Source organism: Castor canadensis, chromosome 9 (genome assembly GCF_047511655.1).
Source record: "Castor canadensis chromosome 9, mCasCan1.hap1v2, whole genome shotgun sequence".
Classification (NCBI taxonomy): domain Eukaryota; kingdom Metazoa; phylum Chordata; class Mammalia; order Rodentia; family Castoridae; genus Castor; species Castor canadensis.
Genome location: NC_133394.1, coordinates 112,234,354 through 112,261,355, shown reverse-complemented (window position 1 = coordinate 112,261,355; position 27,002 = coordinate 112,234,354). Strand labels below are relative to the sequence as shown.

General features: G+C 42.6%; 1 protein-coding gene and 1 non-coding gene across 2 annotated transcripts; both read left to right on the top strand.

Moving 5' to 3' along the window:
* The first annotated feature begins 3,943 nt into the window (after positions 1–3,943).
* Srd5a3 (steroid 5 alpha-reductase 3) lies at positions 3,944–24,920 on the top strand. Its single transcript, XM_020183423.2, has 5 exons — positions 3,944–4,257; positions 12,680–12,822; positions 14,772–14,969; positions 20,597–20,731; positions 21,598–24,920. The coding sequence occupies exons 1-5, from the start codon at positions 4,037–4,039 to the stop codon at positions 21,855–21,857; spliced, it is 957 nt and encodes a 318-aa protein (XP_020039012.1). The 5' UTR covers positions 3,944–4,036; the 3' UTR covers positions 21,858–24,920.
* On the top strand, positions 23,383–23,490 carry LOC141411172 (U6 spliceosomal RNA). Its single transcript, XR_012436011.1, has one exon. It is a non-coding gene; the product is annotated as a U6 spliceosomal RNA (small nuclear RNA).
* Positions 24,921–27,002: the final 2,082 nt, after the last annotated feature.

The following is a 27,002-nucleotide window of genomic DNA, read 5'->3' as shown; positions in this document are numbered from 1 at the left end:
TCTCATGAGTGTTCAGACTTTAGGTGTGAGCCACCATACCCAGCCATCCTTCTAGAAGACTTTGTTTTGCCTTTCACACTGGGTCTTTCATCTGCCTGGAATTGATTTTTATGAATGGAAGAAGAAAGAGGTCCCATTTTTTTCTATCTCTATCTCCATCTCCACCTCTACCTCTATATCTTGGAATTTACTTATTTATCTTAGTCCCATTTATTGTAATCTTTTTCCCACTGATAAATCAAATTGTGCTATACATGGGAGTCAGGTTTTCTTCTGGACTCTCCATTATGTTGCATTGTCTGTTTGTCTGTTTCTTCAAGAGTACCTTGGCCTCATTTAGCCCTTCCCACTTGTACATAACTTTTAGGATCTGTTTGTTTAGTTTCACAAAAAGGTGGGATTTGATTGGTATAGTTATTTCATACATCAGTTTCGGGAGAATTGTTGTATTGTCATATTGTCATATTGGATATTCTAATTGGTAAGCTTAGTATCTCTCTCCTTTTAAAACTTTTTTTTTTTTTTTGCAGTACTGTGGGTTTAACTCAGGGCCTTCACCTTAAGCCACTCCACTGGCCCTATTTTTGTGAAGGGTTTTTCTGAGATAGGGTCTTGCTAACTATTTGCCTGTGCTGGCTTCGAACCAGGATCCTTCTGATATCTGCCTCCTGAGTAGCTAGGATTACAGGTGTAAGCCGCTGGCGCCCAGCCATTTTCTTTAATATCGGTAATGTTTTATTATGTTCTTTGGAGAAGTTTCACTTACCTCTTATTAGATTTATTCCTAACGCAATAGTTTATACCATTGCAAATTGTATCTTCAAAATATTTATTTTCTGTTTGTTGCTGGGAAATAGAACTAGCTTATATTTATAAATTGATTTTTGTCTTTGGAAAACTCATCAAACCCTTCTTTTAGTCCTAATGGTTTATTTGTAGGCCCTATTGGAATTTGTTTTTTCTTTTTTTTTCTTCTTGGCAGCACTGGGGTTTGAACTCAGAGCTTCATGCTTGCTAGGTAGGTGCTCTTATCACTTAAGCCAGTCCACCAGGTCCTGGAGTTTCTATTATTGGAGTTTCATATTATCTTCTAATAATGACAGTTTTGTTTATTATTCTGAAGTCCTTTTACTTTTTATTTCTTTTTCTTATTTATTGATATGGCTTAGCACTTAGTACCTTGAGTAAAGCATTAACTCTAAGGGTGATTGAATTTTGGTTCATATTTTGAAGACAGAGCCAATGGGATTTGCTGACATTGTATTTATGCTATGGGAGAAAGACTGGAATCAAGGTTGAGTTCAAAATTTTGGACTTGAGAAGGGGTGAGGATAGGTAAGACACCTAAAAACCTAGCTAGCATTTGTTGCCCTTAACGCAGAGAAACTAAAGCAGATACCTTAAAGCAACTGAGGCCAATAGGAAAAGGGGAACAGGAACTAGAGAAAAGGTTAGATCAAAAAGAATTAACCTAGAAGGTAACACCCACGCACAGGAAATCAATGTGAGTCAATGCCCTGTATAGCTATCCTTATCTCAACCAGCAAAAACCCTTGTTCCTTCCTATTATGGCTTATATTCTCTCTACAACAAAATTAGAAATAAGGGCAAAATAGTTTCTGCTGGGTATTGGTGGGGGGAGAGGGAGGGGGCGGAGTGGGTGGTAAGGGAGGGGGTGGGGGCAGGGGGGGAGAAATGAACCAAGCCTTGTATGCACATATGAATAATAAAAGAAAAATTGAAAAAAAAATTTTGGACTTGAGCAACTGAAAGAATGCTATTGCCATTGGGTGCAGGCCGGGCCAGAAGAAAGACCAACATGTTGACCAATATTTTCTGCAATCATCTCTCCCACAATCTTTATCCTAGTTGTCCACTTTTGAAATAACTCACTCCTGTAAGGATGCAAAAATTTACAAATGCCTCAATAAGATTTGACCTATGGCTTCCTGTTCAGCCAAGGCCCTCAATGGAGGGGGAGGAGGGGCTTCTCTGGATATAAACTGTGCATTTGGGTTAAAATCAACCCGTACATTCTGGGAGGTTGATACCAGTAGGAGGGGAAGGATACAAGGAGGAGAGGGTATAAGAGGATGAATATGGTGGGAATATTACGCATTCATATATGTAAATGAAAAAATGAAACCTGTTGAAGCTATTACAGGAATAGGAGGAGGAGGGGATAAAGGAGAATGATTGAGGGGGTGAATTCAACTATGACATATTGTAAGAACTTTTGTAAATGTCACAATGTACCCCCAGAACTGAAATACTAAAAAAATAAAAAATAAAATCAACCCAAAAACTATGGGACAATTTTTCCTCCAGGCTCAACCTTTTCAGTTTCTACTACTACTACAATGACTAGTACATATGCACACCCCTACATTGTTTTGAATCTTTCAGATAAATATTAAGAGAACCTTCCAGGAAACTTGGTCCCTGCATTTAATTACAAATGACTTCTCTGGAGTGATGCCACAAAAAAGACAGCTGCATCTCTTTTGAGCTAATCTGAGAACAATAAAGAAACAATGATCTGGGTATAGTAGCTCACACCTGTAATCATCACTACTTGGGAGGCCGAGCTGGGGAAGATCTCAGTTCAAGGCCAGAAGAGGCAAAAAAACAGAAAAATCTGGTCATGATGGTGTGTTCCTGTCATCCCAGCTACAGTGGGAAGTATAAAATAGGAAGATCATAGTCCTGGTCAGCCTGGGCAAAAAGCAAGACCTATCTCAAAAATGGCCAGAGCGAAAAGGGCTGGAGATGTGGCTCAAATGGTAGACCACCTGCCTAGCAAGTCAGAAGCTCTGAGTTCAAACCCTAGTACCTTCCCCCACCAAAAAAGAAGGGTGACTCCTGCAGAAGAGATCCTGGGTCACACAGAAAGACTTTACTGTCCTTGGCTGGAATGCTCACTTGTCCATTCCTTTTCACCTGACTGTAAAGCCAGGTGCGCAAAAGAAATAAAACTCTAAAAACATCCAAAGAGTCATTGAAGTCCCACTAACTTGCCCACCCTGTCCCTTGATGTTTCTTCAACATACATGTAGGGTATCTCATTTTAGTGGGTGTTAACTGCCTGTCCCCTCTCCAGCGCCCTTTGAAGTTATAAAAGACCCTTTAAACACAGACCACCTGGGTGGGGACCACCACTGCTTTCTCTATGATACCGTTCCCTCACTTTTAATAAATGTTACTACATTTCCCTGTCGTGCTTGTATTGTTTCCACCGGGGACATAAAAACCTAGGCGTCTTCTGACCAAATTGTCATTACATGGAGGTAATTATCAGAAAAAATAGCTGATGGGGAAACTCTGCTTCTAGTGATTGGAACTGTAAGTGGGGAGGGAAATTCTGTTGTTTAAATACAACTTGTACCTCCCTACTATTTTTATGTGCAATTAATTTTGATGATTTCCTACTTTCCCTGTTTATGGCATACACATTCCCAACATCCTAACATAGCTATTCATTTTTGCGTATGGTCTTCCCTCCTTTACGCGTGTTCATATTAATATGGTGGCTTGCAATTCTATGTATTTTATAAATCGACTTTCCTTTTCACGTAATATACGGCTGTAGAGACAGCTTTCCGTGTTTTCAGTCTTCATAATTATCGTACCAATGGCTGCGTGATATTCTAACGCTGGCGCATCATAACTCAGCTACATACACCAGAGTGGGAAATGTAAAGATGGTTCCTCTTTCCCGTTGGAAATAATGCTGCGATGGAGACTGGCGGGCGCGCGGTCTCGCTTGCTTCTGCTGAACCTCCTCCCGGAGTCGGATTTGGGAATCCTCGGGTCCCATTCCGGACGGCAAGCGAGACAGGGCAGCCCACGTGACCGCGAGCGGGAACGCGCTTGGCGGCGGGGAGTCGGGGGCGAGGCTGGGGGGCGGGGCCAGCAGGTCCCCGCCCCTGCGTGCGTCACCGACGTCCGCCCGGATAAGGCCGGCGCACGGCGCGCCAGTGGCCGTGTCTCGGCGAGCTGGTGGGTTCCGCGGGCTGGCGGAAGCAGTGCGCGGGCCATGGCTACTTGGGCGGGGGCCGAGCTGTCTGCGCTGAGCCCGCTGCGCGTGCTGTGGCTGGCACTGGCCGCCACCTTCCTGCTGAGCTTGCTGCTGCAGCTCGTGCCGCCCGGCCTGCTCCCGCGCTGCGCGCTCTTTCAGGACCTGATTCGCCATGGGAAAACCAAGCTGTGGGGGCCGCAGCGCCCGGCCGCCTACCGGGTCTTTGATGTCCCCAAGAGGTAACCGCGGTCGCCCCGGCAGGGGGCAGCAGAAGCGGGTTCGCGGCGCGGTCGGCCCCGCCTCGCCTCCGAGCTGGCCGCGTGCGCCGCAGAGCCCGGGGGCGCGGTGCCCTGGCCTCGGCGCACATTGTCGCTTGTCGCGAGCTCTGGAACGGGGATTTGCGGCCGCTTGAAGTTTTTCTCGGGGGAAATGTAAGCACACCGAAGTAGCCTGGTCTCCAGGAGGTATACCAATCTCCTTTGTCCCCACTCTCCCCGTGCCCAGCACTGCATGGGCTCACAGTCTCACTTGAGGTCGCCAGAATCCATGGAAGTGAAAGGTCCACCTCGTTTTCCCCATTCGCCTTCCCGACCCCTCGCCCTCAGGACAAAGGACGAGACGGTGGCTATCATGTGGATGCCTTCTCCTTGAGGCACGCAGACGTTACTATACCGCACCTCGGCAGGTACCCCTCAGAAGGTGGCCCAGATGCCACATTGCAAGCAGCCCTCATTCCCAAGCTCCGAATGAAAGATTAAATCGTTAGGGTTGAACTAGAACTCATCCAAAAAGTGTGGGGCCTGTGAAGGTCTTAGTTTTTCCCCCTTTGACCTCAGTACATAATGGACGAGTCAGCTGCCACCATTCTAGACCGTACACACAGCGCGGTGTCTTTTCTGTCCTTGAGATGCATCTTACGTTGGCATTTAGAAATGAGTCTGGAGGATGAAAGGGTTACATGCATTAAATATCTGAGTCATAAAGCTGGCACCGGTAGCTGACGCCTGTAATCCTAGTTACTTCGGAGGCTGAGATGGGGAGGGGTGGAAATGGCGGGGCGAGTTTGCGAGACACCATCTTGGAAAGAACCAGAGCAAAATAGACTGGAGGTGTGGCTCTAGCGGTAGAATGCCTGCTTTACAAGTGCAAAGCCCAAAGTTCAAACCCAATCCTACCAAAAAAATCACGGGCGCGCGTGGCTCAGTCCTGTAATCCTAGCTACTCAGGAGGTAGAGATCAGGAGTATCTCAGTTCAAAGCCAGCCTGGCAAATAGTTCAGGAGACCCTACCTGGGGGAAAAAAAAAAAATCACAAAAAAGGGCTGGTGGAGTAGCTCAAGGTGTAGGCCCTGAGTTCAAGCCCCAGTAATGCAAACAAACAAAATCTGGATTATTTTAAACACATAGGCAGTGGCCAGGTCCCTAGGTGACCAAGAGAAATGTGAATGAGCTAGACTGGAAGAAAGATCTAACACCGGCTAACACTGAGAAGGGACAAGTCATTCTGAGAAGTGGTAAGGTGAGCCGCCCTTGGAAGAAGTATGCAAGACTTTAGCCAAACTTTCTACCTCTAAGGCTCTTTCAAAATCATGAGCGAAAATTGCCTGTCATTCTATTTTAATCAGGTTTGGTTGCAGGACATCTTTCTCTGTTTTATAGCAGTTTATTTCCTGACTTCTGAAAAAAGGTAAATGTCTCTGGATTTAAAAACACACTTGAAATCATTCCGTGCACTTACCTACTTTGTTGGCTCCTGTACCCAGGTGTTATAAAGTCTTATGTGACAGCCAAGAAAGACTTGGAGCCTTTCCCTTATTCATTGCTGTAACAATTGGTACTCTTTGGGCTTCTTATAATTTCACCTGTATTGTGAAGTAACTTAAGCCTTTTTCTTCTCCCAGAATTCTGGAGTTTTGAATATCCTGTGGTCAAGTGCCATGGATAGTTGTTGTTTTCCCTAAATTTAAACATTTCTTTAGTGCTGCAGAAGGTATAATATATACAGGCCAATAATGAAAGACATTTTTATTGAGACAACAAAAAATAGCACTTGCATGAAAACTGACAGGGTCACACACACATATGTATATAAATAAATACATATACATATACACACGTATATATGTTTTTAAATTGCTCCTGTTTTTATGAAAAAGGGAAGATAATTGGAGTTGGGCAGAACTGAGAGTCTATAGCTTCCTTTATTCTTCTCTGCATTTTCCAAAGTGGGTTCATTCAGTGTGTTTATTACTTATAATCCAAAAAAAGGGTTAGTGGCCAAGGAGCACTGGAGAGATTTTATAACCAGAATCCTAGGCTAGGAGCCCAATCCAGGGGTCCCTGGTGTTGAGCCTGGCTGCTCACCCTGACACCAAATAAAGAAATGAATAGTGGCAAAGGGCAGAGAAGGATTTATTATGAGGCATGAGCGCGCATGGGAAGAGGCAAAGTAAACATATCAGTCCTTCTTTGGGGTACAGACATGAGTTTAAGGCTTAATGGGAGCAGGAGAGCAAGGTACATGTAATTATTAAAGGGTCTCTGGCAAAGTGGGGCCTGGCTGATCACTGTCACTGAGTAGATCTTGTTATCACTTGAGAGGAGCAATACAGTTGTGATAGGAAAGGTATTGTTGTCTGCTGGGGGGTGGGGGTTGGGATGTCTTACGCTCTGCTGTTCCCTTTCCTTGGGGGCAGTTTCCATCCTTCCTTGAAAAGATGTTGTCCATCTGTCCTGTCCTTCCTGGAACCCAAGTGGATTACAGGAGTGAGAGACTCAGGGTAAAGAAGACAGATGCCAAATGGAGGCAGAAATGTCAAGCTTTTCTCCTGCTTTCAGTTGACATGTGGGCCCAAGTAAGGAGTCAGTGCTTTTTAGCAAAAGCACTTTCTAAGTACCTGTTACAGTACTCAGAAACTGACTGCCTGCACGTACATCCTGACTACTTCATGCAGAGTATGCCTTTTTTCACTTACTCCCTTGCCCTGTGGTACAGTGCAATAGATAGCCACTGCTGTTACTTGTACGCTGCCTGTGGGAAATAAAATCCCAAACTCTTTACCTCTGGTCTGCCTAATGGGGAAGATGTTGCACTGTGTGAAGTCAAGTTCTTTAAGAAATCAAATGAAAACTGACTTATTCCCTTGTGGTGGCACTTAGTAATAGCTTAGTTAATTCAAATTTGAAACTATTGGGTAATCTTAACTTATATTGAAATGTTTTTCCTTGTGCAGAATTTAATAGCAGTGTTAAAGATGAATGAGCCTATAATTTCTATACTTGCAAACAGGTAGTTCTAAATCACATGTCTGCACATAAGGCAGTGCCTAGGTAATTTTGTTGGTAATTTTCTTTTCCTGAGGAAGCAAGAATGAACCTTAAATCACTTCCTGGAATGTTTGTTTTCATTACCCCTGTCTGGTAATATTTTTTTCAAATTAAGGTAACATTTGCTTTTCTTGTTTTCCTTTGACTCCTAGAGTTTCGATTTCCTAGGAAGTATGAGTAAAAGAGTGAAACAGTGCCGTGGCCTTCCATGGTGTATGGAGACACTTCTGTTTCTTAAAGTTCAAAATGGCTCTAAACAGTGTGGAAGCACTGTAATTAAATATTGGGCTCTGGAGGCAAAGAGCAGCCCTGGCTTTCTCCAATAGAGTCTAGAGGGTCGGAAGCAGATTTAGGGGGTCTGAACCGAATGTAGGGCAAACTAGAATTAGAAGCAAGTCACGTCTTTATTTTCAGTAACCTCTAGCCAAAAGGTAGCATTTCCTGAATTACAAACATAATCAGCAGACCACGGTAGAATTGGCAGTTATCTGCTAACAACTTGGTGATAGTTTTGTATATATTATATTAAAAACTCTGAAGATACCTCAAGACATGACTGTTTTCATCAAGCATGAGAACATTGTGGTTATTCACCACAAGTTTTTGTTATTTGGTGAGAATACCCATAACTACTATATCACACATTTGATTTTTAATAGTTGCATTACCCGTGTGTCTTATAATTGTTTTCCTTTGTCATCTCTATGTATTTTATGCTTATAGTGACATTTTGAAAAGTGCTTATAGCCTTTGTCAGACAGCATTTACATTTGTCCTTTGTTTCCGTATCCTAAGCTCAGTGCCTGATGGAATCAGGCTCTCTCCGTCAGAATGAATGACAAGGAAGAGATTGGAGGTTCACTTCGTTTGTTGATTTACTTGAGTCCTTACTATGAATGTCACTTTGGGTGAGCTACCTACCTGTCTTTCATTCATTGAGTTAACCAATGTTTACTGAGTGCCTACCGAATGCTCAGAGCTATTTTAGGCTCCTTAAAACTTACAGGAAGACAGAAAACATTATAAACAAAACTTGTAAAAAAACCTCGATAATTTCAGATAAGTGCTTTAGAGGAGATCCAGCAGGATTATTTGATCTTGAGCAAGACCGATGGGATGGGAGTGACAACACACAAAGGAAGGGAGGGGTAGGAGAAGACCACTCGTCAGGGCCTGCAGGCTGTGATAGAGTTTGGACCTTATTCTAAATGGGTGGAAAGCTCCTGAGGGCTTTGTGGTAGAGGGAAGCATTGCATCCTGTGTTTCGAAAGGACAGTGGCCCTTGTGCGGAGTAGGCAAGAGATGGTGATGTTGGGGGAATGAGAGCAGGAGCATAATGGAACCTGCTGGTCTGTCTCATTGGTGGGGATGCCATCAAAGCACCTAGCCCAGAGGTGCTAGGCACCTGGGCAGAACTCAGTAAACCTCAGTTCCCTTCCTGCTCTAACTGGGGCCTGGGGTCACTTCCAGCCCTCAGCAAATATGTATGTTAAATCAGATCGTGTCTCATGAGCTCAAAACCACACAGTAGTTTCAACAGTCCCTGGCCCTATGTAGTCTCATCTCCCCTACCTCATGGGCTGATTGTTTGCTTATGCTGACTGTTCCAGTCTGTGGGCCTCTGCTTGTGCTTTGCCCCACCTCAGGGCCTTTGCACTGCCAGTAAAGGATTCCCACCTACTTGGCCACATGGCTTATACCTTCATTTCCTATGTTTCTGCTCATTAACCTCCTCAGTGAGATCCTCTTTATTCATCTTGTTTAAAATTACCATTCCACCCATACTGGCATTTCTTCTTCCTCTTCCCTGCTTCAGTTTTCTCAGTAGTAATTATCCTTACCACCATGCTATAAGGTGTATGTGTGCATGCATGCACACGTGTGTGTGTGCGCGCGTGTGTGTGTGTGTGTGTGTGTGTGTGTGTGTGAGAGAGAGAGAGAGAGAGTGTGTGTGACACACATTACTGGAGAGCAGGGGCGGTTTGTCTGTAGTGCTTCCTGCTATATCCCCTGGGCCCTAGAATGGTCCTGGCTTGTAGAAACCGCACAGGTGGTTGTGTCCACTCAGCCCACACAGTTATAAGGGTTACCATGTCCTTCCTCCCTGGGGCTTAGAAGATAGCACTCTAAGGAAGATAGGTGCTGAAGGAGGGAAAAGGAGCATGTCTCAAACAGAAGGCAGTAAGGTTTTTACATCTGCATTTTGTGGCTTGAGCTGGGTCTTCTAAAACAAAAAAGATAAGACTTGCTGTAAAGAGTGGGAAATGGGAAATTCAGAAAGCAAAACAACATACGGAATAAAAAACAAACCCAAAACTCTGTGTGCTTTCAAGTCAAAAACATTATGGCCCAAGTAGGGCACAGCAAGGTGTGGCCTAGCAACTCATTCACAATACTCCAGTGATTTGCTTGGCTTCAGGCTTGATTTAGATTGGTTGTGTGTAATGGAGGGTCAGAAAAACAGGTTCAGGCAAACTTGGGCTGCATGAGTAAGAGAGCAACAGTATGGTTTGAACTGTAATCATCCAGGCTGAGTCTGAAGCCAAATGCTGCCACATCACTGTGTGACCTAGGATAAGTTACTTAACCTCTCTGAGCCTTAGTTTTCTCATCTGCCTTGTGAAGATAACAAATTTTATAGAATGGTTGTGAAGATGAAATTTAGTAGTCTTAACTCCTCTCCCAGGCTCCTCTCTACATCCCTTATGCCACAACTAGATTATTCTGTCCGAGTCAACAGGTGGACTTCTTAAACTTAAGAATGAAATGAATGAGCAAAGTTTTTAAAAATTTTATTTTTTATTCTGTTAAGATATACATGACATAAAATTTACCATGTTACCTGGGCATGGTATATACCTGTGACCCCAGCACTGGGGAGGCTTAGGCAGGAGGATCACAAGTTCAAGGCCAGCCTCCACTACCTAGTAAGTTTGAGGCCAGCCTAGACTACACAGTGAGACCCTATCTCAAAAAAAAAAAAAAATATTACCACTTGACTCACTGAGAGTACCATTCCGGGCATTGTTACTCCACCATCATCACTGTCCAGCTCCAGACATTTTCCATCAGCAACAAGGGTTTTTAAAACATCAGTGATGACCTCACATCATCCCTCTGTTGAAATGCCAGCTTCCTTAAAGGTCCTGTCCATCATCACTGTCCAGCTCCAGACCTTTTCCATCAGCAACAAGGGTTTTTAAAACTCAGTGATGACCTCACATCATCCCGCTGTTGAAATGCCAGCTTCCTTAAAGGTCCTGTGCCCTCTGCCTCTCTATTCTTGGTCATGCCACACAGCCACATGGGGTCCTTTATTGCTCTTGGACACACCCAGCATGCACCCACCTCAGTGCCTGTGCACTTATTTCCTCTGCCTAGAAAGCTCTTCCCCCAGCAAGTCCACAAGAATTCCTTATTCCAGCCATACATCACTTCCAGAAAGGCCATCCTTGACCACCCATCCAGAAGAGCATTCCCCTCTTGAATAGCATTCTCCTCTCCCTGCACCCTCTACTTGCCCAACATTATGCTAGATTTCTGCAAGTTTAGCTATTGACTGTGACTCCTGTGAATGTAACTTCCATTAAGGGAGGACTATGATTTATTTGCTCCCTGCCAAGTCCCTGGCTCCTAGAACATGGCCCAGCATGTTCTAAGTGCTCTCCAAATACTTGTGAAAAAGCGAAGCAGGTAAACTGCACCCCCCCACACACACAAAACACACACTCCTTACCTACTCCAACCCACTTTCCATGGGAGTCTGCAGAGCAGGGAGGTTCTAGACTTTCATCTCTGTCCTGTGTGCTCAGCCCACACCTGAGCTCATTTCTGAGAAGTATGTCTTAAGGATGGCCCGTGGTTAGGGGTGGCAATTGTCTCTGGTGCATGAACTTTTGAGAAAACTAGGCTCTTCAGGATGGCTCTCTTCCACAGTGTCAGAGCTGGGTGTATGGCCACAGAGGGCAGGGCCAGGGATAGGATTTGCTAATATTTAGTAGGTGGGAGATCCAAGTGGATTGCTGTGAAATGATGGAATTAGATCAGAGTTTGTCATTTTGGGTTTGTGGGCATGGTCTGGGGGACTGTGAGTTCTCTTACAAGCATATTCTGGCTTGTCTGGAGGAGCCCCCAAGCTTCTGGTTAATCCTCTTTTGGCTCAGCTCATCTTCAGTGACAAACCAAAGAGAAAAGGAAAGGGCTTAATATTGGTGCGTGGAAGACCAGGAAAGGCCAGGTGATCTCTGGGCATCCAGTGAAGTCAGAATGGTTTTGAATCGACCTGAAAGAGGAAAAATACAACTCAAGCATCCCTAACCCCAAAATATAAAACCCAAAATGATCCAAGATCCAGGATGCTTTGCACACTGATGTGATGCCCCATGTGGAAAAATTCCACACTTTACCTCATGATGGGTCTTAGTCAAAACTCAAGTGTACTAAAGTGTTGCATAAAATTATCCTCAGTGTGTGTGTGTGTGTGTGTGTGTGTGTGTGTGTGTGTGTATGAAATATAAATTAATTCTGTAGTTATACAAATATTACAAAATCCAAAAACATTACTCCCAAGCATTGTAGGAAAAGCATAGGAGAGTAGGCCTCAAAGAACAGTGAGGTCCTCATGCGATTACTAGGCTATTTCATTTCAGCAAGTCAACATCATCTTTCTCGTTAAATTAACATTACTAAGTTCATTTCATTGGTTTTGTGGTTTTATTTATATTTAGTTTGAAAACTTGTTCATTGCAAAATAGTCCCAGAAGTTGCCTGAGAACTATCACCTTAAGGTGTTCGGACCTAGTTTTATTATTGAAATATTTGTTATGTTCTAATATAAGTAGTTTAAGTCAGCACAATTCAGAAAAACACAGGATCATAAGACCTTTAAGGTTTCTTCCAGTCCTGAGTCTATGATTGTGCAAATCTTGGGAAGCAGTTGTGTGGCTATGCCTGTAGTATGACTTTCACAGATTTAGACAGTGTCAGCATGGTCTAGATCATCTTTGCAAGTCCTAATGGCCCCCTTGTTTGGAACTTGGGCCTACTTTTGTTACCCAGAGAGAAGGATTGCTAACTGACCCTCAGTCTTTGTTAACCAGTGAATTGTGTTCTCGTTAACTATATTAGACAGCCTCTTTTTTCCAACAACTTAACCAATCTCATGATTTGAAAGGAAATCTTAAAAATATGAACACCTGTAGAATTCAGGTTTTACGAAAAAGCAAAACTCTACTTTGGGATGGGAGGGAGGTGGTAGAACTAAAAGGAATCTTCCTGCCTACAGGCTTAAGATGGTTCCACCCTGATGGTTGCCTAACTCCTTTTCTTTTTGCAGGTATTTTTCTCACTTCTATATCGTCTCAGTGCTGTGGAATGGCTTCCTGCTTTGGTTCCTTACACAATCTCTGTTCCTGGGAGTACCTTTTCCAGATTGGCTTCATGCTTTGCTCAGAATTCTTGGGGAGGCACAGTTCCGAGGTAACCTGGCTCCCTGCTCCTTTCTGTTCCCTGTCCCCCCATCTGTAGAGTAGCCTTATGTGCATTTCTTCCACAGGGCCTGGGAAGTAGAGGGCGAGGGCAAAAAAAGGGGTTGCATGATTTATCACTAGGGATGTCCCCAAGTCCTCACTGAGATAGACCATGGCAGAGTCCAGAGTTAGCGTCAATTCCTGGTATCTCAGAGTCCTGTGTTGTGTACAGGACTGGCTGTTCTTCCTCTGATATTTTTAGTACTGTTGATAATTTTATGAAGAAGTCTACACATGAGGGCAAAGCCCTTAGGATCCCTCAGGTTTGCCTTGAAACTTTTATCACTTAACAATGCCAGCCAAAATCATGTCTTAGGACTCATAGAAATTTGATAAAAAATTTTTGGCAAATGTGTAAGAAGGTTTGTTATGCTGTGAGGCTTTGGTCTTATAATAAAATAGCCTGTAAATACTTGTTTACCAGATTACAAAATAACCCTTAAATTTGTCACACACAGCAGTAGATAAGGGATATTAGAACAATTTTTAAAATAAGGAATTGGAACTTGGGAAGGTGACAGGTGCCTGTAGTCTTAGCTACTTGGGAGGCTGCAGCAGGAGGATTACTTGAGCCCAGGAGTTGGAGACTAGTCTGAGCAATATAGTAAGCCCTATCTCATAAAAGGAAAATAAAGAATTGAAAGTAAATGCCTTAGCTGAAGTCAGGCAGAGGGTGAGGGGCAGAATTAGAAACAAATTGTTCTCTGTCCTTTGTTCCAGCAGTCACACCACTGGCTCCCCAGGAACAATCCTTTTCTGTCCTATTGCACAGGACTACACTTAGAAAAGGCAAGCACATCCTGTTTGCCAGGGGGCAGACCTCAGCAAATCCCACCTCACTCTTTAAACCTTCAGAGCTCATTTGTTTCCTGTATCATTAAAACTTCATCACTCATTTGTTTACTGTGGGACCAGCTGATGTTTTTGGTACTCAGAGGTTTGATTTTGAGGAGTTTTATGTAGTTGTTTTAACTTGTTCTTACAGAGTTAAAAACTAGGCTTTAATTCACTTGAAATACAAAAAGAGAAAAGCTAATCTATGCTGATAGAAGCCAGGATTAGGGTCCTTTCCTTTGGTTTTGGGGTGGGGGGAGAGAGTGCCTGAAAGGAAGCATGAGGGGATGCAGATCAGTTTCTATTTCTAGTTACATGGGTAAAATGAGTTGGTTTAGTTTGTGAAAATTCATCAGGGGTGTGTGTGTGTGTCTGTGTGTTTCTCATTTAGAAAAATAAAAACTAGGTTTTATGTTATTTTAAAAATCGGCTTTCCTTTGGACCTTTTTAGATGGAGGGATGGGAGGTAGGCAGGAAGTTTTCTCAGGGTTTATTGTCCCCTTAAAAGTACAATTTCTTTTAATTTCAAATGGGTCAAACCTTATGCATGCTGGTCAAGGACTGTACCTCTCAGCTACACCCCTGCCTTTTTTTTTTTTTTTTTAACATGGAAAGAAATGCATAACTCTGTTTCTATTCCTGCTTCTGTGGTGCCTCTGTGACCCCAGGAATCCTACCAGATAGGACTGTACAGAGACCATCTGGGAACTCTTCCTGACCATTGGTGCCAGGAACCAGACACCCACAGACCCTGGGTTCTGAGCACCACAGACTCTTCACAGTGATACCCATATAGCCTGGAAGGCTCGCATATGATGAGGCACAGTTAGGAGATGGGGTTGCCCCGCATTGTCACTAATTTACCATGTGCTCTGGAGCCAAACTCCTTGATTTCATTCAGCCTGTGTCCTCATTGCTAAAAAGAGGAAGGTGTTAGACTGGGTGGTTTCTAAAGCCATTTTCTATCTCTAATCTTATTTAATATTGTGTTTAACAGTAAGGAAAAATAAACATTTGGTTTAATCCCAGAAGAGAGATCTGAACATTTGGCCTTCTGAATTGCAGGGGGTGAGCTGGCACTCTCGGCGTTCTTGGTGCTGGTGTTCGTGTGGCTACACAGCTTGAGGAGACTCTTCGAGTGCTTCTACGTCAGTGTCTTCTCCAGTGCTGTGATCCACATCGCTCACTACTGCTTTGGAATTGTCTACTATGTGATTGTCGGACTAACTGTGCTGAGCCAAGTGCCAATGGATGGCAGGAATGGTGAGTGGCCCCAGATGCTCTCTGGTCACAGACTGTGTGAGGTGCTCTTCAGGTGTATGCTTCATGAAGTTCTTTGATGTGCTCAGAGGTGGGAGATGCCCAGCCACTTTGCATTCTGGAAGTATAGACTCTCATAGTATATTTTACAAGTCAGCATGTCCAAGGGTGTGTGAATTTTCCATAACTGCTAAAACCTAAAGCCACGAATGTAAGCAGGTATGCCTTCAGAGAAGATAGTAAAGTGCCAAATGTTCATGAGGTTCAGTTTAAGAATGGAGAAAAGGGGTGTGAGTTTCCAGAAGAGGCTAAAGTTCGTGAACTTGAAGCCAGGCAGGATTAGCCTATGGACAGGGGAGCACCCAAGAAGAGGGGAAAAGGCAGCAAAGGAAGTGATCTCACCAAGCCCCAGTCATCCTGGGGTACATGTGGAAGGGGAAGGGAATTTGTGGTGCAGGGTTAAACCATTGAAAATGGGAGATCATTCTCATTGTCTTTAGAGACAACCTACTTTCATTTTCAGTCTATTGAAAATAGGTATTGAGTAGATAGTCTGTTGAAAACTGATACTCCTTTCCTAATAAACCTTACTCACACTGTCATTATATTAATGGATGAAACAAAAAGAAAATGGGAGAAGAGAAGGAGAGGGTGCTCTATTTGAATCATCCTGATTTGAGGAGGGAGCAGGGAACGATTTGGTTACCATCAGTTCTTGTGATGGTTCCCCTTATTAAAAAGCCTTTCTTTCTGTGAGGCAAACTGAGGGAAAAGGACAAGTAGTGCTATGGTAAATGAAGATTGTCTAAACCTTTCCCAGTTCTCTGTAGCCAGGAAGAGGAGAGCAACTTTTGTTTATGGGAAGGAAATGAAGTGGGTTTGGGTCTACCTACCATTTGTTGACTATCATTTTTGTAAAAACAACACATGTAGATGATAAAGAATTCCCCGTTTTATGTCTTTAAATACTCCCAATGAAACTCATTCCCCAGTTCCACAGAGTTGTTTTGAAAACCTCTGTTGTATGCCAGGGCTATTAGGATCCAGTCTCTCAAACGCAAGGTAAAACCTCTCTGACCTACAGGCAAGCAGCCTGTAGGGGACGCTTCGCAAGAGTGGAAGTCTCTTGGTCTGTGGAGGTGACCCTGCATGCATGGGTCCCAGTACTTGATGGGCTGGAGTGTCCTCCTGACCCTCATCTGACCCTGAATCAGAATCTCCAGACTGAACTTTACTTCTAAGGTGGGGTTGATGGCTCCGTGCTTCCATCACTGTATGACTGCTTTACAGGGTGAGTCCCACATCCCGGCTGGGCTACCGAGGAGGAAAATCTTTTAACTTCTTACTTCTCCCACTGTATCATGGAGGAAAATCTTTTAACTTCTTACTTCTCCCACTGTATCATAAGTCCTCTACCACTCCACCATAATTCTCTACTGTAATTCTCTACCACACTGTACTGTATAATTTTACCTTATAATTTTTCTACTATATTCTACTGTAGAGATTATTTTCTATCATATAATTTTTCTACCGGATAATTCTACCTTATAATTCTCCTACCATATAATGCTTAATTCTTCTACCATACAGTTCTTAATTGTTCTACCTTATGATTCTTAATTCATCTACCTTACAATTCTTTTTTCTACCTTAGAATTCTTAACGTAGCTTTTTAAACTCTATATACAGAATTTCCCATGTTTTTACACCTGACTGTATTCAATTCACTCTCCCGCTCACTTTGCTTATTTTTCTGTCCCTTGTTTATTTCTCTATTATGGGCGTTTCCTGGAGAGAGTCTTCTCGTCTCAGGCTTTGAGTTCCCCCGTAGTTAAGTCCCTGTTCAGGTGCCACCTGGAGCGAGCTTTTTCTCTTGCTCCCTTGTTGGAGCAAGCTTTCTCTTTCTGCTGGTTATTACCGAACCTAACTGGGCAGTGATTGGAGATTCAGAAAAGACACAAGCTAGACAGAAAGTGGGATCAGGTGTGTTGGGTGATCGGGTGGAGACGCACAACCCTCATTGCTTCTTTATTAATCTCATCATTTACTCTGCTTCTTTTCTCTTATCTATATTCTTTAAGGCCTTACTCCTTTACAGTTCTTTAAAACCTTGCTTCTAAAGTTCTTTCTTTAAAACCTTGCTTTTAAAGTCATCTTTTCTGTTCTTTAAAGTCTCTTTCTTTAGACTCACTTTGTTCCATGTTTTCTCTTAGTTGTTCTGTAGCATAATCTCTCTTAAAGTCTTTGCTCCCAGGCTTCCACTGTCCCATGTTCTCTTTAGCTTTCTTAAAGTCTCAGTTGGCCCTCAGGCTTGCTAGCAGTTCCCCTTTAGCAATTCTCCTTCAGCAATTCTTTTCCCTTCCAGAAGCCTCTCACACCAAAAAGCCAAAAGCCTCAAGCAAAAGCTCAAAGCAAAAACTCCCAAAGCAAAAGCCTCAAATCCTCCTTCAGTGAGTCTTTTATATCCAGTGGTAAACAGGGTGGAGCAGTGGTTCTCGGGGAGGGGCATGACATTGTAACAGGAGAAATCTGTGTTCCTGCTTCTCTGAATGTAAACAACTTAGGAGAAGCAGCTGTTCTTCATTTTCCTCTTCTGTGGCTGGGGCTGTGCCAATCTTGGCCTACAGATAAACATCTTAGGAAAAGCAGCTAAGCTCCATCTTGCCTTGCTTATGTCCAGTTCTCATAGGCTTCTCATTCAAGTCATTCTGGGAGATTTTTTTTTTAATTTGTTTTTTGAGGTGCCGGGGATTGAACCCAGGGCCTTGTACATGTTAGGCTTGAAATAGGATCGCCTACTAGCTTTGCCATACTGGCCTTGAACTTGTGATCCTACTGCCTCCACCTCTCAAGTAGTGATTATAAAGACATGCACCACCATGCCCAGCTCATTCTGAGTGACTGAAATGAGTTTTTAATGCTGAGGATAACTTGACCTTGTAGCCAAAGTAATTTTCAGCTCAGACATTGTAGATCCTCAATGACCATTTTCTCTAAATCCTAGACTTCAAGCCTCCTAAAGGTGTCCTGTCCATTCTTGTAAATGAGACTGAGGTCTAGATATTTCCTGCACTTAGTGAGCCTTCCCTCGTCTGATTTCTGAGCCCCTTACAGTCCTCTCTCTCTCACTGCAGTTCAGCCCCTATGGCTAGAGGACTGATTTTTAAAGCATGGCTTATTAATGACCTTTCTTGATTCATCAATTTTTTTATTGGCTCCAGCCACTCAGCCAGCATCTCTTCATCTAATTCCTCTGGGCTTAGTCCAGTTGGGTTTTTTCCCCTGGTCTTTTGGCTGTGGCATTCATCAGTTTAACCAATCTTGCTGTCATTCCTGGTTTTCCACCAGAGGAACTTTTCAGAGCTCTTCAGTAACCCACTAGCTGTCAGTTTCAGCTTCTGTTGGTATTACACAACTCTTCTGGAGTTTATTCTGTGGCTGGAGCCCGGTTTCTGCTTCCTTCCCATAAAGGGAGGAAAGGCAGCAAGGTACCCATAAAAATAGCTTTCTAAACATTCCTTTCTGAAGCTATTTTCTGTTTCACCTACTTGCCCTTCAAGAGGTCTTCTGGGGTGGTTGGGGACAATAAGGGAGGAGCTGGTTTCAGTAATTGTTGAAAGAGAATGTACTGGGGCATTTGTCACCCACAAGGTCCGATAGAAATAACATGGGCCTGGGAGTCTGCAGTGCCTCTTGTCTGCTTTTCTGAGCCTCAGTAATTGGGGGCACCAGGTCTTGTGGAAGGTAAAAGAAGATGTATAGAGCAGAACGTAAGCTCCATAAAACTAATCTTCTCTGACCCAACTCGCTTTATCACTTGTGCCTACAGCAGGACCTGGCTTTGTAGACAGTGAATAACCCATGAGGAAATGAATAATTAAATACTGTACAGATTAGACCCTCTGTCTCCCCTTTCCTGCATTGTAGTTCTGACCTTACATGTTCAAGTCCATATTCCCTCATAGGTAACATCCCTCTGTATTTAAAGTAAAGGACTCAGTAGAGATTTGAACTCCTAGACATTCACTTCAGCTTTTTTTTATTAGCATATAATAGTTGTACAGAGGGACACACTGTGATATTTACATATGTGCTTATAACATATTTAGATTTACCCTCTCCATCAGTTCCTCCCCTCTTAGAACAATTTCAACAGGTTTCATTTTTCTATCTTCATATATGGATACAAATACATCCACCATATTCACACTCATTATCCCTTTGCTATGCCCACTCCCCCCGTCCTTTCCTTCTTTTTTTTTTAAGTGTATATTGATGGTCCAAGGGTGTTTCACCTTCGACTTCAGGCCTTGACTTCAACTTTATTTTTTTATATTTTACTTTTTTGGTGGCACTTGTGTTTGAACTCAAGGCTTCATGCTTGTTGGCAGGCACTCTTACCACTTGAGCCACTCTACCAGCCCTTTTTCATGATGGGTTTTTTTGCTTGGGGCTGGCTTTGAACTGCAATCCTGATCTCTGCCTCCAGCCCAGCCTCACTTCAACTTTAAATCATTACTTTAGGAACTTGCTCTTGAAGCATGTGAAATTTAAAACTGTATTTTTCATATTTTGATAACTCATATAAAATGTATTTTATATATAATGCTGTTTTAATAAATAGTGAGACCTAGTGAACATTAAAAGACTCCAGTCTTTTATAGAGCTGTAATGCTTATATATAGAACAAGTTTTAAACAGAAATTGACACAGGTGGACTTTGGCAGATTCTCATTAGTAATTAGCTATCCTCAACTTGATTCTCACTGGTAGGTTCCCATATGGAACACATGATCCTTGGTTCTCTTACTTGAATCAGTTTTTTAGGGCTTCCCACTTGACTCCAGAGGCCCAGGCTCTTGCTGGTTGTCAATGAACAACTTTTGTCTCTTCAGTCAACATGACGAGTTTGCTGTGTCAGCCGTCATTTGCTTTTCCAGTGCCAGTGGCTTGCTCTTCATGTCCTTCAGCAGCCCGCCTTCTCTCCTTCTTCCTGGTAGCCAGAGAAGAAAGAGGAAGCTTGTACTTTCAGTGTTTCTACTTTTGGAACAATCTCTTTGGCTAGACTGCCTGTAATCCAGGGAGTGGTAACACTTCATGGGTAACACTGTTGCAATTCAGAATTTCTCCTACCTCTGAGAAGACCCTCCTCTGCCTTTATCTTCAGTGATTTTCTTCACTGGCTAGAGCCAGGCAACCCATTGTTTTATATCCATGATCCGCCTGTTAGAAGCTCAGGATGGCAGCTGAGGGAGAGGTTTCTTATGAAGATTTTTTTTTTTTTCCAGTATGGGGTTTGAACTCAGGTCTTCATGCTTGTGAGGCAGGTAGGTGCTGTACTGCCGCTTGAGTCACTCCACCAGCCCTGGGAGAGTGTTTTCCTGATAGGAAAGTGTGAGCACAGAGACAAAGTGGTCTCACCACACAGGAGAGCAGAGGAGCTTTGAGTCTGAAGCGTTTGAAGAAAGTTCAAGAGAAGTTGCGATATGGCCACTGGAGCTTCCCTTGGCAGAGGAGCAGATCTCCCTAGTCCAGAGAAGTGATACCAGGATAATATGATTTTTTAATTTCCTGAGTCCTGACATACTTGGCAGAGTTGGCTAATAAGATTGTTCTTATTTCCATAGTTTACGTAATAGGGAAAAATCTACTGATGCAAACACGGTGGTTCCACATTCTTGGAATGATGATGTTCATTTGGTCATCCGCCCATCAGTACAAGTGCCACGCCATTCTCGGCAACCTCAGGAGAAACAAAGCAGGTGAGACCTCTTGTGCAACCGTTGCAGGTGGACTTTAACCCTTAGTGGTTAGTTTTCTGTGCTCCTTCTCTTACCTCCTGCCCTCATGTATATCTAGTACTTACTTTAGACAAGACACCTCTCTGGGTTTTGATCTTCCATCTGTAAAACCTTACTCAGATGATCCCTCTTCACCATCTAGGCCTGACAGTCTGTGACTCTGTGCTTTCCCCACATTTGGGGACAGCACTGCACAGATGAATCTGCTCAGCATGTGACAGCTCATGTTACTTCAGAGTTAGTGTGTCATCTCAGCCAAAGCAACAAAATCAGACTTTCTCATTAGTTTGTACTTAGCACAGGTACAGTTTCTATTCAGTTATGTGAAATATTAAAGCTGTATCGTATTCTTTAGCATTTATTGAGTTGTTATTTTATGCCAGGCCCACTTCTAAATGCTCTATATATAGCTTCATAATATGCACATAAGATGAATATAGTCTAATTCTCATTTTACCTATCAGGAAACAGAGGCACAATGAGATTTAAACACTTTCACAACTGATTTCTGGAGTCTGAGCTCTTAATGACTAGTGTGGAGGATTGCTGGAGAACCCAGCTTCTTTTCTGCAGTATAATCTGAGCCTGTGACTCCCCCACCCCCATGGTACTGTGGTTTGAACTCAGGGCCTCAGCCTTGCCAGGCAGGTGCTCTACCCCTTGAGCCACTCTACCAGCCCTTTAGCATGTGACTTTTCGGTACATAATTTGATGGTGGTGTGTGATACTCTTTTCTCACCAAGAGTTTCTGTCAGTGACTGAGAGTGAAGAGGTAGAACTTCCTTTCTAAAACTTAAACGCTCACGAAGCCATCTTTGCCATTTCAGGAGTGACCATTCACTGCAACCACAGGATCCCTTTTGGAGACTGGTTTGAATATGTTTCTTCTCCTAACTACCTGGCAGAGCTTATGATCTACATTTCCATGGCTGTCACCTTTGGCTTCCACAACTTCACTTGGTGGCTAGTGGTGACATATGTCTTCTTTAACCAGGCCCTGGCTGCTTTCCTCAGCCACAAATTCTACAAAAGCAAATTTGTCTCCTACCCAAAGCATAGGAAAGCTTTCCTGCCATTTTTGTTTTAAGACAACCTCAGTCATGAAGAATACAAGCCAGGTGACAGGTTCAGTTCCTAGAGACATGAAGTCGGGGACCAAAGTTCCCTTTCTGCATGGCTGTTTGAAATTTTACACTGAAATGTCTTCATGGAGTGAGCAAAGCAGTGCCTTGAGAACATGAGTTCTTCAGAGTGGCTTCACAGAAGAGCTGCTTCTGGCAGCCCTGGCATTGCCATGTCTGCCTTCTGCCATGCTTTATAAAGTCAGTCAACTGATAAGAAGTAGATGAGACTTCTCCAAGCTGCTTCACAAGCACCTGAGTAAGAGTGCGGACAGCTTCACACACTCACCTGAACACACCAAGGAAGACAAGATCACCTGTGGCTGGGGTCACTTGTTAGGCACCAGTTAGCTGGACTGCATGATAAGGGGTGAAGTAGGTACTCAATAAAATATTGGTGCATGTCAATACAATGTATGATTCACACCAGTGGCTTTGGGAGAGCTGAGTTCATTGGAGTTAGTTTATACGTTCATATGCTACCACACAGCCCTCAGTTAGGGTAACACAGTAACCATCTCCACTTATCTCCCTTTCAAGTCAGCCTGACAGGAAGTTATGAAACCTTTTTTATGTAATTCTCTTTTGACATTCTCACTGAAAGCATTGGAAAAACAAAATATTTTTTATATTATATTTATGAATAAAAAGCTTTCTTTAACTGACATGCTCAGAATTGGGAAATCCTGAAGTCTCATTTATATCTGCCTATACTTCAACTAATAGAACAAATCTAAAGACATCTAAGAATAAAGTTTGCACTTAAAATCGTTACGTTAAAATGTCCAGTGACATCAAAGGGATGTCTGAAAGATAAACTAAAACTTGAAATTAATGCTATACCCTGAGCAACAGTAAAAACTCCACATTCACACAGCATCAGATTTCGTGGGACTAGGGATATAGCTTTGTTGGGAGAGCATATACACAGCATGCAGGAGTCTCTGGGTTCAATCCATGCATCTAAGGGAAAAAAAGATTTTCTGACTTACTAATCTCTGCTAGAACTGTTAACTTACTCCTTTAACGCAGATGTCAGATTATATTCCACTAAGTAGAAAGTGTGCACTTGTCTTTCCCTTGCAAAACCTTCATTATTAACTAGACACATGTCAAATGCAATCTGGGTATACGTTCCCCACTTCCGTCTCTAGAGTCATAAACAGGCTATTAGACTGGGATTCCTTTTAATCTTAACTTTGTTTTAGTTTGGGGTTTTTTTGGTGTGTTTTTTTTTTCTGGTAGTACTGAGATAACTTTGTTTTTTTAGTTTTTTTTTAAATTTCATTTTACCATGCTGGGGATGGACATTGAACCCAGAGCCCCACAAATATTAGGCAAGTGCTCTGCCACTGAGCTACACCCCCTAACCCTTTAATCTATCTTGAAAGCCATACGTACTAAAATCTGTTTGGAAGTTCTTACATTAATTCTGATGTAGCATGTTCTCTCCCATCAATCAAATACCACTTAGTTAAGATTAATCTGTTGGTGCTTGCTTCAGCAGCATATATACTAAAAACTGGAATGATACACAGAACACTAGCATGGCACCTGCATAAGGATGATGTGCAAATTTGTGAAGTGTTCCATATTAAAAAGAAATCTGTTGCTCAATCCAAATAAATGATATATTCATTCCATTATCATTTAGAATTTGCTATCCTCAGGACCAAGATTGAGGAGCAAAACTATTTCTGCATTGGAAATGTAAAGCATATTGTAGCTTGGTCTTTGTGGTACTGGGATCAAACCCAGGCCTGGAGCATACTAGGCAAACACTTAACTTCTGAGCTGTATGCCCAGCCCCTGTAGTTTGGTCTTAATTCCCACACAGATGGCAGGCATAATTTTTGTTTAGTTGTTTATTTAGAGAAAGGTAGTCCAGGCTATCTTGCCTCAGCTTCCCCAGTGCTGGGATTACAGTTGTGTACCACCATGCCCAGCTTTCATACATATTTTAAGTTATTTAGGGGATAATTGTGTTTTTCTTTTAGGACACAATTTTTAACCTAGGTTTGGCTTAGGACTGGGCTGATGTTCTGGATCTTGTACTTGGAAGTAAATTAATGAGCATCTCCCGTGAAGGACCCCGTCAGGGCTCTGAGAAAGCTTTTCAGTTTCCCATTCTCACTGCCTGCTGTCCTCACTATCCCTTGCACACTGTTCGCTTTCTCTTCTGTTTCCTTCTCTGTCCAAACACTGCATTTCTACTTGAAGATAAAAGAAGTAATGAAGTCATCAGAGGGTTCAGAACAAGTTGCATGGCCTTGACTGAGGGCTTAGTGGATGGTGCAAGGGCAGAATCAGCATTGTATTTTATGCTGTTGGAAAGACTACAGGTGCCTAAAGGGAGAGCACCGTGCAGATTGGCAATAGCTTGGAGGTGGAGATTTCTTGATTTTCCTGGAGGTATACTGGGATAGCCTTAATCTTTCATTTCTGGCCACCAGGAAGTCAGGGGAATGACACTGAGCTACTCTGAACAGCATTCCCTGGATTAACTTCTGACCATAGTTGGCTGAAAGTAGGCTTTGATTTTGGTAAGTCTCCTATATACTAACCTGTGCTTACAGTTACCATGGATTATTTTGTCTTCATCAGGCTTTGTTCTGCATTATATTTTTAATTCAGTAAGTGCTTATTGCCAGAACCCTACTGCTATGGTTAGAATAAAAAATTATCCTCTAGAGGCTAAAGGTTTGGTGACCAGCTGATGGCCTTCTGAGACCCGTGTGGATTATGAGGCCTCCAATTTAATGGGTTAATTTCATCCATTGAGAAATTGATAGTAGAATGGACTATTAGGAGGTGGGCCTGGTTGGAGAAAATAGGTCACTAGGGTGTGCTCGGTTGGGTGTATCTTGTCCCTGGACCCTTCCTTTTCTCTTTCTGCTTCCTTACTCCTGTGAGGTAAGCAGCTTTCCTCTTCTGTGCCCTTATGCCATGATATTTCTGCCTTGCCACAGGCCTAAAAGCAATGGAGCCAGCCAACCGTGAGCCAAAATAAATCCTTTCTTTAAATTGTTTTCCTTGGTTATTTTGTCACAGTGACAAAAGTGACTCACAGCTACCTAAAAAAGCCTTTGCAGGTATTTTGTATCCTGTTTAATGGATGCTTAGTTTAAGGAGATTATAAATAAAGGTACAGAAGCCTTGATTGGTAATGTATCCCAAAATAAACTGATACATTAAAGAAGACTTTAAGTAGTACCTAAAAATAAAAAAGCAAATACAGCTACTTGATTCCTATAACCTACCTAAACAGTTTCTACTATCTTTTTTAATAAGAAAAAATTGCTCAGCTACATTTATGAATATATTAATCTAACCTAAGATTGTCTGATAAATAGAGAAGAAACAGTGGAGTAATCCACTGGGATGATCCATAAATAATGCATATGACACATGTCATCATTTTTCTCAAATAGCAGGGCTTTCCTAGAAAACCATGTATTAGTTTGGAGAGAAGCAAAGTTTAATGATCCAAATGAAAACTACATTATAAGGAGTTACTCTATGCACATACTTGAGAAAATACAGTGTTGGGTCTCTTCAAAAAGACTTTGGAAACTTAAAACTGTTGGCAGACACCCATCCACAAGGGATTTCTCAACAGAAGGACAAATCTCCCTCAAGTCCAGCCTTTGGGTAAAATCTCGTCTTTATCAGGGCTCTGTGGCCCCCACAATGCCTTTTTGTGGATTAAGAAAGGATCTCTCTAGAATATCCCTGTGATCGCAGGGCATGCACCTTTGTGAGCATAAAATGCAGTTGGGGATGGGGCTGCAGCTTAAGGAGCAGAGCTGAGGCTAGGTCTCGGCCCCAGTTGCCGTCTCAGTCTGGTGGTCCTTTGTGCAGTATACAAACTATGCAGCCTTCCATAAAGACTGCTCATCATGGTGCCTGCCTGCAGATTCTACTCACTAGGAAGCAGAGGATTTGATTTTGATGAACCATCTTATTGAGGGAAACCATAAAAATCAACTAGAAGGAAGCCCTCTACACAAAACCCCTGTCCCACACACAGAAAGGAATGGTGGTTAGTATGTAAGTTACCCCAAAACAACAGAATTCTGAGATTGCTGGCCCAAGAAAAATAATGTCTTCCTTTCAGACTACTGAGTCCTGCCTTCCCAGCTCATTGTTCTAGTTCTGCAACTCCAACAACTCTTCTGCCCCTAGGACCTCTAATTATGGATGTTATATTTTCATTGTCCTTTGCCACTCAGGTAAGTCTTCTCTTCCCACTTTCCCTGGCTTAATTCCAAGTAAATCATAATTGGTTCTTGGTATATATCCTCTACTCCCTTGCTTTTGTCTACTTATTTAGCAAATCTGCAGCTTTGATTGAATTCACTTCTTCCCTCTTTGTATGTGCACCTGTGCAGCTTACTTGCCTGGAAAGAAAAGTGGAATGTGTTAACAGCTTTAAGTTTTGGCCACTAATCTCAGTAGCCTTTACAGTTGAATTCATCCCTCATCTGTTCACTGTACCACTCTCCTGATGATTTTACATCTCTGCCCTCAGCAAAGAGAAGTTACTAGAGGTGACATCCACAGGTTACCACTGCCACCACCCCCTCCACCCACGTGCATCCCTGTGTCTGTGTGCACTACCTGTCTTCTTGTTCCTATTGCAGAAGGGTATTTTTTATCTAAAAGAATGCAAAGTCATGATCCTCACATAAATATGTTCATTAATAAAGAAATGAGTAAGATAATAGAACCAGTTTAAAGAAGACTCCTAAAAATAGATGCATACACGGCAGTCAAGCTTGCCAAAATGGCATGTCAAGATGCAAAACTAGCTTTTATAACAGGCAAAGGAAATCTGTCTGCCTCCACTGGATAAAATTCATTTGGATGTCTATGGCAGAATTATTTGCATTTCTGCCAGTTTTCCACAACATCCAAAGACAATGAGAGATGAAAGTAACTTGTTTTATACAAGGAATGCAATGGTCATGGGAAATTGAGATAAATAATATTAAATTATGTTAAATCTGTTTGGTGAAGAGGAATGTAATTAGTCTTTAACTTGGAGTGAAATATTTGTTCCTCCCATAAATTTAAAAGAAAATAATCAGCACTTTGAGATTTCTTTCTTC

What these genes read in the sequence shown, in the direction of transcription:
- Srd5a3 (XM_020183423.2), top strand. Translation starts at nt 4,037, where the DNA reads ATGGCTACTTGGGCGGGGGCCGAGCTGTCTGCGCTGAGCCCGCTGCGC. An exon ending in GTCTTTGATGTCCCCAAGAG is followed by an intron (nt 4,258 to 12,679) that starts GTAACCGCGGTC and finishes TTCTTTTTGCAG; the next exon opens with GTATTTTTCTCACTTCTATA. An exon ending in GCCAATGGATGGCAGGAATG is followed by an intron (nt 14,970 to 20,596) that starts GTGAGTGGCCCC and finishes TTATTTCCATAG; the next exon opens with TTTACGTAATAGGGAAAAAT.